At 40.6% G+C, this 13,396-nt stretch overlaps 1 protein-coding gene across 1 annotated transcript in view; it reads right to left on the bottom strand.

Moving 5' to 3' along the window:
* Positions 1 to 200: 200 nt before the first annotated feature.
* lrrc4ba (leucine rich repeat containing 4Ba) overlaps positions 201 to 13,396 on the bottom strand; it is a 45,640-nt gene continuing 32,444 nt past the window's right edge. The window contains 3 exon segments of the mRNA XM_048203985.1: positions 201 to 5,471; positions 5,474 to 7,039; positions 9,069 to 9,585. Coding sequence (XP_048059942.1) covers positions 5,094 to 5,471; positions 5,474 to 7,039; positions 9,069 to 9,314 — 2,190 coding nt within the window. The 5' untranslated portion in view covers positions 9,315 to 9,585 and the 3' untranslated portion in view covers positions 201 to 5,093.

The following is a 13,396-nucleotide window of genomic DNA, read 5'->3' on the forward strand; positions in this document are numbered from 1 at the left end:
GACACTATAGTTCATTTATGTAAGTGAGGATAGCAAAATAAAGTGAACTCTGACATATTATACCCAAAAATTCTTCACACAGTGGACTACCAGTAAAATTGATAAAAATGTGGGACCAAAAATTATTCAGACACTTTGACCTGACCATGTTTTGCTTTAGTGTTATCTGACATAATTAAGATTAATTTATTCTGACACAGTTTAACTCTGACATCTTGTCATATTTTTTTTTAACTATAATGAATAAACTGTATTAATGAATGAAATGTTCAAGGTGTCTGAATAAATTTTGGTTTGACTGTATTTTCTAAGTCTTAAACTATAAAAAGTATCTAAATACTCAATTTACGTGACAAGCAAAAAAAAATTTCATTGCACAATGCTGTTTTGTAAACCCGGCTTTACAATTGGGAGCATCGGTGTCAGAGCGCCGTGACAGGCTGTGGAACTGTGGTAAAAATTGTGTTTTTTAGGCACACAAGCTACATCCACACCCTGCCATAAATGATTTGTCTGTTCTGTCTAGCCCTGACAATTACAATGAACCAGTGTGAAGAATGAGACCATCCCTCGCAGCTGCTTTAGAAACGTACCATCACTACAGCTTCCACCAGTAGTAGGGCTGAAGTATGATTTTTAACTTGGATGTACTTGAAATTCTAGCGATGCACTCTCAAGTATGTAGAAGCTCATTGTTTGTGTGTTTCACTTGGTTTTGTCTGTGACATCTCAGGGACCAATGCTATAGATGTTCTGCTGATGAATCCAAGACCAAAGTGCAAACAACCAAATACAAACCTTTTAAGTAAAGGCTGGAACAAGATATTTACCCCTCACACCCAAAAGCAAGAGCTGTCCTAGATTTGTCTGTCAAAGCCTGAGCATGACTGCAGCTTTAACACAATAAAACAGGGACCATTGCCGCATGTCTGAATTTCTGAATTATGTATCACGACCGCAACTAGGGAAGTACCTCCCACCGTTTCAACTGGTAGGAAATTGGCACGGCTGGCCCCTGACTTCTCGACTGGGGTATTTAGGAAAGAAAGGGGGAAAAAAAACAGAAAATCCCCAACTGATGTTTTTCTCCATTCTGGCTAAGAGCATCATTCAGAAGATCATACACAAGCCTGAAGCATAGTATGCTAACGTGATTTAAACCGGGGATTTGAAAACGGTCTGACTCTCACCGTCTCTCACGACAGTCTCTTTAAATGCAAAAAAAAAAACACAGATAACGCAAACATACATACACAAGCTCAAACACACTGCAATGACAACAGAAAACAGTCTCTTATTGTAAAACACACATCGCAAACTCACTCTTTCCCCACACACACACACACACACACACACAAGAGGGCAACAAAAATGATATCAATGAAAACATTGGTTGAAATACTTGGATGTCTTCAAATAAGCTTACAAAAGCTGAAATGGCCATTTCCAAAGTTTTCATACACTCACACACAGACACATGGTTAAGCCAAAACCAGCAACACCACATTCTCTGGTGCACTTTGCATAAGTCCTAACCAGCTGGTGAGCAGGGTATTTCTCTGCCAAGCGTGTTTATGAGAGAGCTGAGATTCGTCGGCTTGATGTGTACGAGTGTGTGTGTTTTGGGTCCTGTGACTCAGATACCGCAGTGCTACGAGGGAGAGAGAGGGCTCCTGTCTTCCTACCTTTGTCACAGCATTCGCATGCTTCATAAAGACTTCAGGAAGCGAGAGATATCTGAGCTTGCAGGCTAGGTGAATAGCATGAGATATGTGATATGTTATAACAGTCTCTGCCCTGTCCCACTACCAATCTGCTTGGCAATACTTTCTTGTAAGTTGCTTTGGAAAGAAAGCGTATGCCTCAAGCACAAATGTAATACGATTACTGTGTCTGGTACACACACATGCGAACAGATGTGTACGTAATTCGCCCGAGAAGCAAATGAACATATGCAGATCGTCGGTATGAGAAGGAGAATATGATAATTTCAAGAGTAGGAGATGATGTGCCTATGGAAGATCAATGGCGTGTTAGATATGGGCATCTCGATGACTGCTACTCAAGGTTCATGAATGTCAGTGGTAAGGAGGTTTATTGATATGCAGTGTGCTGCGAATATGCTAATTTCGGTTACGTCCTCGTAAATGCCGTCCTATACTGCCTCTGTCCTCGCATTTGTATCCGAGACCTGAACGCTGCGATGGGGACTGTCGCAGCAGCAACAGTTGCCAGGGAAACCTCACCATAGGAACCAGTTGGGACACTGTGCCAGAGTATGGGTGTGCCAATATGTCGGATGACAATTGACACGGCGGTGTGCTCGCGTGTGGATATTTGTACGTGTTGTAGGCTAACAAGGTTTGACAAACACAGGCACGGGGACCCACAAAGATGGAACCCTGGCTCTGACAGTTTTTGGCACATTAGTGCGAAGGCGTGTTGCTGTGGCAACAGAGTGTTGACATGGCACAGTCGCACTTCTCGGCACTGATAATGGGTGACATTCTGAGAACAAGCGTGTATCAGAAACTCGGTCTCTCTCTTTCCTCTCTCTCTCTCTCTCTCTCTCTCTCTCTCTCTCTCTCTCTCATATCTCTTTCTCTGCAGAGAAGAACGCTACCACCAGCCAAATCACATTCTGTCTGCATCTCGGGAGATTCTGTCTCCAAACCGTATAAGCTCTAAGGGTTACATATAGTGATACCTCAAATACATGAGAAAAAGAAAAGACAAAAACATAGAACAAATCAATGCCACCAAGTTTCACGATTTCAGTTGCCATTTTGTGTGCCATATATATATGTATATATATATATATATATATATTTTTTTTTAAAATTTCGAAGTGACTTCTGCTAACAGAACAGTTTTCATAATTATAACGAGTGTAATATTAGCTAATTATAATAACAATAACAATATTACAATTAAGATAACACTTGATTTTGAAAAAGAAAAAAACAAAAAGAAACTAGATAAAAACAAATAATGAAAGACACTTATTATCATAATAGTTTTGTTTTAAAAGAGCTCTATAATTTTCTATAGTTGTCATTTATTTGTCCATTTTCATTAAAAAAAGCTTTCCAAACTCCAGTCTTGTTCACTGAGTGGGTTTTCTCTTACCTTTCAAAAGCTATCCTCCGTTCGCTTTCTGCTCAAACAGTAGTTCCGTCCACATGTCTGGACACAGTGTTTGCAATAATCCATTTACCCCTGCAGTATTCACCAGTGTTTGTGTTCTGTTCTGAATCGCCTTGAATCACATTGGCAAAAAAAGCAGGGTCCTGGTAAAGTTTTTGTCTTGTACAAAACAGAAGGGACAGGCCATTGAGGGAGCCATTTTAAGGGCCATCCATTTCCTTGTTTGGAGTTGTTGTTGTGGCTTTGTGGTGCTTCAAGCAAATCGTTGTCATTGTCAGTACGTCCACTGCTATTCCATCTTTACTGAGGGGATTATCAGATGTAGCGACAACCACTTTTTACACAAATATCACCTCTAGGTAAAAACCATGAAAGCAAATAAATCCGCTATGCTTTTGACACTTGATGTTTTTCAATAATGATGATAGTAGTAGTAATGTAATGTCAACAGGAGCCTCTTTTTATTCAGCTTTCAAATCGAATTTCACTAAAATGTCCCACTAAAAACGGCTTTTCTCAGTATAGCAGCATGTAGATAAAATTTTACAGTATCTTGTTTCATTGCATTACATAGTACCATCATTATTGTCTTTTATAATTCTGCTGATTTTGGTGATAACTGATATCCAACCAATTTGGATCTCAAAGGCCTGCGGAATTAAGCAGTAGTTATAATGTGAATTAAAATTACATCTTCTCAATAACCCTGTCAATTAAAGAACAGGAAAGAGAAACCTTTTAAGACTTAAAAAACAAAGCCAAAGTATCTGAAATCAAACACAATTTCCAGAATATCCATCCCCTGTCCCTCTGTCCCCTCAGGTCAGGATGCCCTTAAGTCCCATGAGGGTGTAACAGTTTTAGACGCATTTTTGTTTTAATGCAGAGAAAGGAATTATCAGTGACAAAGCGCTACAACAGCAGCTGCTAATTTTTCAAAAGCCGTGGCTTCAGTCAGAAAAATTTAAAGATTCTTCATAATTTATTTCTCTGAATGAAAATATATTTATATATCATGTATACTTTCATAGTTTATATATTCTTTTAAAATTTGTATATCTTTCATTGTCTTTTTGCGCTTTAGGTTCTTGTTCGATTTTCCACTCTTCCCCTTAACTGTGACAGCCTTTGAGAAAGGGGAGAAACTGAGTCCATCATCATCAAGAAACACAGGCCCTCTACACAGTGCTGGTCTACTTATCCATCTTTCCTTCACAGGACCGCGAACCTCAACAAAATTTTAATGATCCATTTTGTTATCTGAGCTTTACGGTTCTCTACACCATTTACACACATGATCTTTCGTTCTCAGCCAGTGTCCATAAATACTTAAGGTTGTTCATGTATTTCTATATACACTTCCTACCTAATGGTGTGTATAGTTTTGATTTTTGTAGCATCTTTGCTTTATTGATGGAGATCTGTGTACGATGGTGTACAGTATTCGCACAGACCTCTTCTGAAATGTGTCTGTACACATGTGTAGTGATGCTGATGTGCAAAGATTTTGCTTTGGCACAGATTGATTCAAGTTTGGCACATAATTATCAATCTTGCATTATACAAAAATGTATCAATTTATATTGTATTGGCAAATGTAGTTTTGTTTGCTGATGTTTGATGATCCCCTTGATATGTGCGGATCAGAGTATGGCAAAGACTGTGATTTTAAACTGCGGTGTGATTGCCTGTCTTCCTTCTAGAAATTCCCTCACTCTTTGCCAGCGTATTTACTTTATAGTGATTTCACAGCTGTATCTTGTAATCTTGTGTAGGTTATATTTCATACAATGCTAGGTCTGCCTTTCTCATTACTCCTGAGAACGTACCCATAGGGGTTGAACAGCCAATACGCTTCATCTGTTTCTGTCTCCCTGACACTCTGTCTCCATTTTTTATCTGTACATTTACCTTTCTCCATTTCTCCCTTCCTCTCTTTCTCAACTTCAGATCTGGGTTTCTTGGACATTCTCCTTGGAGCCACTCTTGAAGAGTAACGGCTCGATCTGTGGGTTCTGCCCTTTACTCATCAGGCCTTTCAGTGACCCGTGGATGCCAAGGGTCGGCAGAGGCATTGGAGAAGGCATGGAGCACGATGTAATACCTGCAGAGACTGGCACCTGCGTGCAAGAGATGGGGGTATTCTGGGCCTGGGAGCAAGGCGAAGGGTTGTTGTTATTGTTTAGGCCTCCGCCCGAGCCTCCACCAAGACCCAGACCCATCATGTTATTGTTGAAGTGATGGGCCTTGTAGTAATGGTTGAGATGCTCTGCTCGTGCAAGGTTTGGGAGGTTGACGATTTCAGGGTGGTGCAGTCGCAGCTCTGTCCGCCGGACCCTCCTTGCGGTACTGTGGATCCTCCTGAGATGCCGCTGCCACGGATGCCTGTTCCTGCTCCGATCTCATCTTCGACGTTAATGATCTCGATGGCTCGTGCGGGCCCGTGGTGTTTGTGCAACTGGTGCTGCTTCCTCAGCTTGTAGAACACCACCAGCATGACAGCGGCCATGAAGGTAATGGCCACAAAGCAACCAATGATGATCTTGGTGGTCTTCATCACATCGTCTAGTCCAGAGGGGTAGTTGGGCTCAGAAATGGGTACTGTGAAAGTGGGCTTGGTTGCTCGGGGAGAAGATGATGAGCCAAGGATTGAGAGAGAAGAGGCAGTAGTGGGGACTTCACCCCAGAGGCGCCCAGAAGGTGTTGTGGGAATGTGGATGAAGGTCTCGTTGATGGCAACCAATGCAGAGTCTTCCTCTCCCGGAGGCTCCACAGTTTCTACAGTGACCGTGGTAAAGTAGGTGTAGTTGACGCTGACGTCTGCTGCGGTCACATTCAGGACAGCAGTTGCCGTAGTGTTCCCGGCTGAGTTGGTCACCATGCAGGTGTATTGGCCAGTGTCACGCAGAGTTACATTGGTGAAATTAAGGGTGCCATCGTGCAGCACAGAAATCCTGACCCGATAGGAGCCATGGGTCATTAGGGTGCCATTCGGTGTGATCCAGTTCACAGAAGTCATGGAGGTACCGGTGCGACACTTGAGCTCAGCAGCCATGCCCTCGGTCACATTGAGGTCAGTGGGCGGCTCTACAATGACAGGGGCATAGCAGGTGAAATGGCTCTGGTCCAGCTCTCCAATGTACTTTCCCTTCAAGTAGGGTGGTGCGTGGCACCGTGCACAGCAGGTTGTGTTGCTCGGCACTGTTTCTTTCAGCCACCAGCTTAGCCACAGCACGTCACAGTTGCACACCCAAGGGTTGTGATTGAGGTGAACTCGCTCTAGCTTCTGCAAGGGTGTGAAAAGATCATGGGGCAAAGAGTGAAGGGAATTGTGGGATAGGTTGAGCTCCTCTAGGTTCTTGAGATCATCGAAAGCATTGCGCTCGATGACCGACATCTGCGAGTGCATGAGCCATAGTTTGCGCAGAGATTCCAGGCCTTGGAAGGAACCAGGTCTGATGATTTCTAGACGGTTCCCAGACAACTCTAGCTCCTCCAGTCGCACAAGGGGAGTCAAGTTAGGAATGTCCTTCAGGCCACACATACCCAAGTTCAGGTAGCGCAGGTTGATAAGTCCAACAAAGGCTGCGTCAGATATATAATCCAGCTTTTTGAGTTCGCCAAGATCAAGACGTCGCAGCGAGGGGACGCGGTGAAAGGCATAGCCAGGTAAGGTCTCGATTGGATTGTTTCGTAACCACAGTTCCCGCAGCTTGCTGAGATACTCAAAGGCTTGCGATGGCACCAGCGTGAGGCGGTTGTCGAACAGTTCCAGAGTGTTGAGGTTTGGGAGGCCATTGAAAGCACCCACCTCTATTTGACGAATCTGGTTCTTGGAGAGCTGGAGGATCTCCAGGTGCCGTAAATGTTTGAATGTGTCTGATTTTATCACCTAAGTGAGAAAATTACAGGTACAAGTTTAGGATCAGAGTTATGTGTGATCAATTTGTTCTTGTGATGGATGAACATTTTTGAAAATACAAAGTCATAGACAACGTTTTAAAAAAGTACATTCATTGCTGACTGTTGTGCTTTACAGATAAAATGTTTTGCAAGTTGTTATCAGTCACTCTTAATGTTTGAAGAAAAACACATTAAAGGGATAGTTCACCCAAAAATAAAAGTTGTCATTGTTTACTCAACCTCTTGTTGTTCAAAAACTGTATGCTGTTATTTTTAATCCATGAAAAACAAAAGGTAATTTTTGAAGCAGTTTTTTTCAGTTCATAGTGACCACTTTTCCCAAAAATCAACAAACATAAAAACAACATAAAATCACCTTCAAAATTAAGCCATATGACAGCGCTGTGCAAGGAACAGAATAAAATTTAAGTTACTGTTCACAGCAAATCTTCCCCTTTGTTGCAGCACTCAAATGTAGTAATTTGACACATTTGAACTGACATTTGAACAGTGTTCAGTTCTGACATGTTGTTGCACCGTTTCAGAGGGGAAGATTATGAATAAGGCTGTGTCCACCAAAGTGTTTTTAGCCAACTAAAAATGCTTTTAGTTGAGACGCTATATGTGGAATATCCGCAGAACTGTTACTAGTATCTGATTTTGTAAATAGTTTGTTTCTGAATATAACAATGTCAACACAATGTAACATACTTGCTCTGGCACTAGTTTGTTGTTGTCGTTTGTTATCGTTGTACCAGCAGGATGTGGCAGTTGGTCGGTGTGGTATTTGCCCCCTCCACTGTGATTGGACAGCTGGGTACCCAAAAGTTGAACAAAAGTTTACACAAAAGTTTACCCAAAGTTGAACATTCTTCAACTCTCAGCGATGGGTAAAAAATGCAGGGCCCTCAGCATGAAAAAGACGCTCATTGCCTCGTCACGCTGATGGTGTTTTAAAAACGCAATTTAAACTTAAAACAATTGGAAAAATACACTAGCCTTGGGGAAAAAAAAACCTTTGGTGGACACAAGGCCTAACAGAAATGTAAGACAAATAACAGAACTGTAAGACAAAGCACTGCATGAGGGTTCCTAAAAAAAAAATCTTATTTCCACAGAAAAAAAGCAAAAAAAAAAGTTGTAAGTGACATGAGAGTGACAATGACACAATGTTCACATTTTGGTGAACTATCCCTTCAAAACCCAAGAGAATGGCTTTCAACTGTAAATCTTAGTAATGGTGGGGGAAAAAAAACAACCGAAGAGCAAACAACAGTCATAATAGAATATCAACAGTCTTATTATAATTTGCTGAAACGTAATGAAAAGAATAGAGAATATCCACACATCATAAACACTATGGGTTCTGAAGCCATTTGTCTCTGTGCATCTGATGTAGCCAGAACTGCTTTTCTTGGGCAGCGAGAAGCTTCCTCCTGGCCTACTGCCACAATCCCCTCTGTATATAGAGCAGGGGAGGGGAGGAGGGTGTTAAACACACTGGGTTGGGGGTGTTGAAGAGGAGGGTGGAAACTGTCAGAGCTGCACACTTGTGGTAAAATGCTATGGGAGAGAAAGAAGCCAAAGAATCTAGGATGCCTTCAGGTATTAAAACATTTTTAGATTTTTAATCATTTCAAGTGGGGCTCGAGGACACAACAAACCAAATCAGAATTTTTATGCTTAAATGGAGGCTTGATGAAAAGCATTATTATTATTCCTCATTTTTTAATAGGCTTGTTTTTGGTTAACACTTTCAGTGCCGGGGTTAGCCGTATATTTGCCGTTATCTTTTTCATCTTGAGAATAAATCTAAACCTTCACACTCAAAGTAGGTCATCTTAACACCTGACTCCACACTGAAACCTCAATATTTGAGCAAGGCTGAGCCATTAGTGCTAACACAACTCAGTGTTCCAGCAACATTAGTGAAACTGAGATACAAAACAGCTAAGAAACAAACATAAACATCCTTTCCCAAAGCCTAATGGGAAAAAAATGCTGTGGTCACTATTTACCTGTATCGAGTTCTCCTGTAAGTTGAGGTATCGTGTGTTGTTTGATATACTGTCTGGCACCTCTTCTAAGTTTCGTCTTGTACAGATCACTCGACTAGCTTGATTAGAACAACTGCACAGCGTGGGACAGGTGGAGGCGGCTCCAACTGCGTCTTGGCCTGGGAGGATGAGCCGCAACAGCAGCTGAACCAATAAGAGGAGGAGGGGGGAGGGACTAGGAAGGCTGGTCACCGTGGTGATGCGCATGGCAACTGGGTCATGACCCTTCCTATATTCCAAAGAGGATGATAAACAGATTCCAATGTCTCTTGAACGCTGTCTCTTTAACCGTTGTAGCTTCCTCCCGCAACGGATGTCACTTATGCATTTTTCAGTGGAAATATTGGGTCTCCTTGGTTGGTGGTGTGTTTTGTCCTTGTTTACTTTTTCATACAGATACAATTACATAAGTTGTGTCATCTTCGCCTTAACAGGTCCACTAATGTGACAGGCTGCTTCGTGGTGAATACATGTTTTACTGCAAAAGAGAAACAAAGAAGAAAGCCATGTTTTGTCACACTCACATAGTCAAATATTTCAGGTTTGCATAATAACTAAAATGCCACACAATAATTACTTGCAATCAAATGTGAATGTTGAAGAAAATTAACGCATCAAGTTGACAGGGACAAAAATTGTTTTAGGGATGCAAGGACTGAAGGTGTTTCCATATCTCATCTGGAAAACTCAACTACTGTACACTTGTAATGCACATGGATTATTGTATCTCTGTGCATATTAATGATCCTCTTGTATTATATACAAGAGGATCATTATATTCATACCCTCTTATATTCATGTTATATATTACCAACCTAAAACGTCCTAGACTTCAAATCGCCTGCTCTTTGCAAGGTTTAAAACTTATAACTTGCATGTGAGATGAGAGACTCCTTCTCCATTAAAACTGCCTCTGTCATTAAAAACACTGAGACCCATTGAAATTTTGTTCCTCGTATTTACATCTGGGAAGCATAATATAAAGAATATTTCACAAATGTGTTGCCACCTGGAGTTTTACAGTAAATGCTTTAGCCCTTATGTTGTAAGATGATTTTCTTTTTTATTGTTAATGTTATCGCATTGGACTAAAGCTTACTGACTTTGCTCACACAGGGTATAACTACTTTCCAAAATTTTTGGGATCATTTTTGTACTTTTTTCCCACATTGTTACACTTGTAGTTTTCCTGGTCAAAAATGACAGGCCTACAAAAAATAGCTTATAAATCTCTCATTATGCTGGATTATCAATGAATATTTGCGGGTGTAGAACGACAACGGTTAGTACTTATTGACAACAATTTTCATTTTTGAGCTTGTAACTTTTAATCAAAATGTCACCTTCCACTGTATCTAAATAATTAGTTTTGAACCTTGTTCATCACTAACATTAGTGATGGTCAGACTACTGTTCTTTTAATTTAAACCATGAATTAAGTGAGTAACAAAAACAAAAAAAACCTGTAAATCACTAAAACCATATGTTACTCACATTTGGCGAGTGTTATTTCTGGACCCTGGCTGTATGCAATACACAGAACAGATCTGGCTAAACTTATTCACCTTCACCAGATTTATGCGCTTCGCTCCATTGTGCTTTTCTGCAATAATACAGCACATGTGAACTATGGTACTAATCTTTATGTCCATACTCGCCCATAGACTTGAGGCTCATGGGGTCTTAGAGCAGCATTAACTGGTGCAATGTGCTACAGCTGATGGATTGCTAATTCAACACGAACCCCATGCAAGGGGGCTCAGCTCTCTCACTGCAGGTTATTTAGACTCCAGTAACCTCATATAAGGGTATCCAATGAGACACAGGCCGTTACTAATGATGATGGCCCTAATTATCGTACTCTGACATGCATGTTCATTTAACACAGGATTTTACACTCGGCGCAGTGAAAAATAAGAGAGGATGAGAGACAGGAGATGGGGAGAGAGAGAGAGCAGGGCAGAAGGCAGAAGGATGGAGAGATTATTAAACTGATAGATGACTGTACAGCTGCAGGGATAGAAGAGAATCATCAACACTAATAGATGAATACTGAGACAGAGAGAGAGAGATCCAAGTGAAATGTGAACGAGAGACAGACAGTAAGGAACAGATATAGAGAGAGGGAAATGTTAAGAGGATGAGATAGAGGCTGAGGAAAGAGAGGAGAGGGAGAAACATTAATATTAATCATTTCTCCCAGAGAGAGCAGCATGGGGAAGGCTTAATAGAAAGGGATGAATATGAAACAGACAGAGAGATAGAAAGAGGAGAACGACAACATAGGTGCATCAAAAACAACAAGAGCACAAGAAAGATGGGAGAGATGCAGGGAAGACTACACAAAGGAATGAATATAAAACAGGTAGAGATAGAGAGAGAAGAAATAACTACTGCTGTGTGTGTGCGATGGGGAGGTGATAAAATGAGTTTGAACACTCAGTATAATACAGTAGTACAATGACAATACAATGACACATCTAAACATTTCAGTGTCTCGTTCAATAATAATTGCATACAAGTATACTTATTTATGTACACTTGGAAAGGACAAAATTTCTGCCGGATAAGATAACTTCAGCCCCTGCAACGGATATATCTGCCACTGGATATGATGCCACACTCTATGCCTTTCTTTTGAATAATAACAATACCTGTAATTCAGATTGTTAAAATATACAATATACTCCACTTTGTTGCATTCTTTGTATTGAGTCAAGAGGTCTACCGGTAAAATGTCTTTCCATTATACGATAACACAGTTTAGTCAAGAGTTCACCAAACCCGAACTTTCTAATAGACAAAATTTCTTTACATGAGCTAATATTTGCATGCATATGAATGGAAGTGAAATGAGCACAAAGTCTGCACCGGTCCTTACCTCTTTAAACATTCTTTACTCTTTGCAAATGTATTCTTGCATGTTCTAAAGATGCACAATATTTCCTAACTTATCCTAAATTTAGACAAAGTGCAAACTGAATGAATGAATGATGATTTCTGCATGAAAATATTCACAGACTCCCTTTAATAAGCACAACTACAAGGCGATGAACCCTGGCTTAAAAACACACACTCCAGTCAGGGGAACAAATGTGATGTCCCCTGCTGCTGCTTCACTGTGACCATAACCAGTGTTTTACTGTAAGCATTAGCATGCCGTTATGGGCAAAAGCCATTTGTAGAGCTGTCATGTAACAGGAAGCCATGCCCCAGGCCCTCTTCTATACACATTGCAACTCAAGCATTACTAATAGTCACAGCTACCTGCAGCAATACCTGCCTCTGTTGTTCCCTACTGCATCTGCTGGTAACCAGGTGGGCAACCAGTCCTGACTATTGAGCTATAGCCCCAAATGTGTTTTCAGTAGCCCTGGACCCAGGGCCTAAAACTAACTTTTTGCCACACCTGCCAATGGCCGGTGACTTAAGAAAATTTACCGGCCAAAACTATTTTTTACCAACCATGAAACAAAAAGAGGCAGTTATGACACCAATTTTAGATACTAGTGAAAATTCACAATCTTCCATTCCAATTTCGATACCACAGCTAAAACTACTAGCTTAACTAATATAATTTTAATAGTAAACAGTCAGTAATAAGAACAAATAATCAAATGACAAGCTATAGCACAAATAAATGCAATGCAACAAAGATACTAACTAAATACATTTTCATGCAGGTCTAAAAGTAGTTTTCAGGTACAGCAATTTAATAGGCTAATCAAATAAATAACACTGCATAATATTCATATTCTTTTTAAAGTTCAAGAGCAGCTAGTGATTTTTTTCCCCTCTTTTGTTGTTTGGTTAACATTTAAAACTCAAACAGCAGCAGGATTATTAGGATGCTGTCACTTTAAGACTAAATGCACGCACGGATCATGTGTTTTCTTTCTCAACTGAAGACATAACTGGCTGTTTACTAGGATACTCTTTATTTTTGTGACATAATTTTGTGTGAATTTGTCCGTTCAAGCACAGGAATGCATGAAAGAGTGTTCAACTTTGTATTTACGTGCTGTCTTTACATTGGAAAGGCTTAAACTTTCGTGATGATGCAGCACTGACTGTCGGCTGTACAGAGCGTTGTTCACGTTCATGTTCTCACAACATTGCATTGTTAGAATTCATTAAAATGTTACCGGCCATCTGGCGACTGGCAGTTTCAAATATTCGCCAACACCGATTTTTACACGTATTTGGCGCTTGGAGAGTTAATTTTAGGCCCTGCCTGGACCTTATGTTCTATCTCTTTCACAATTTTAAATGAAATAAATGTGGAAAAT

The sequence above is a fragment of the Megalobrama amblycephala genome, linkage group LG1, assembly GCF_018812025.1.
Source record: "Megalobrama amblycephala isolate DHTTF-2021 linkage group LG1, ASM1881202v1, whole genome shotgun sequence".
Taxonomy (NCBI): domain Eukaryota; kingdom Metazoa; phylum Chordata; class Actinopteri; order Cypriniformes; family Xenocyprididae; genus Megalobrama; species Megalobrama amblycephala.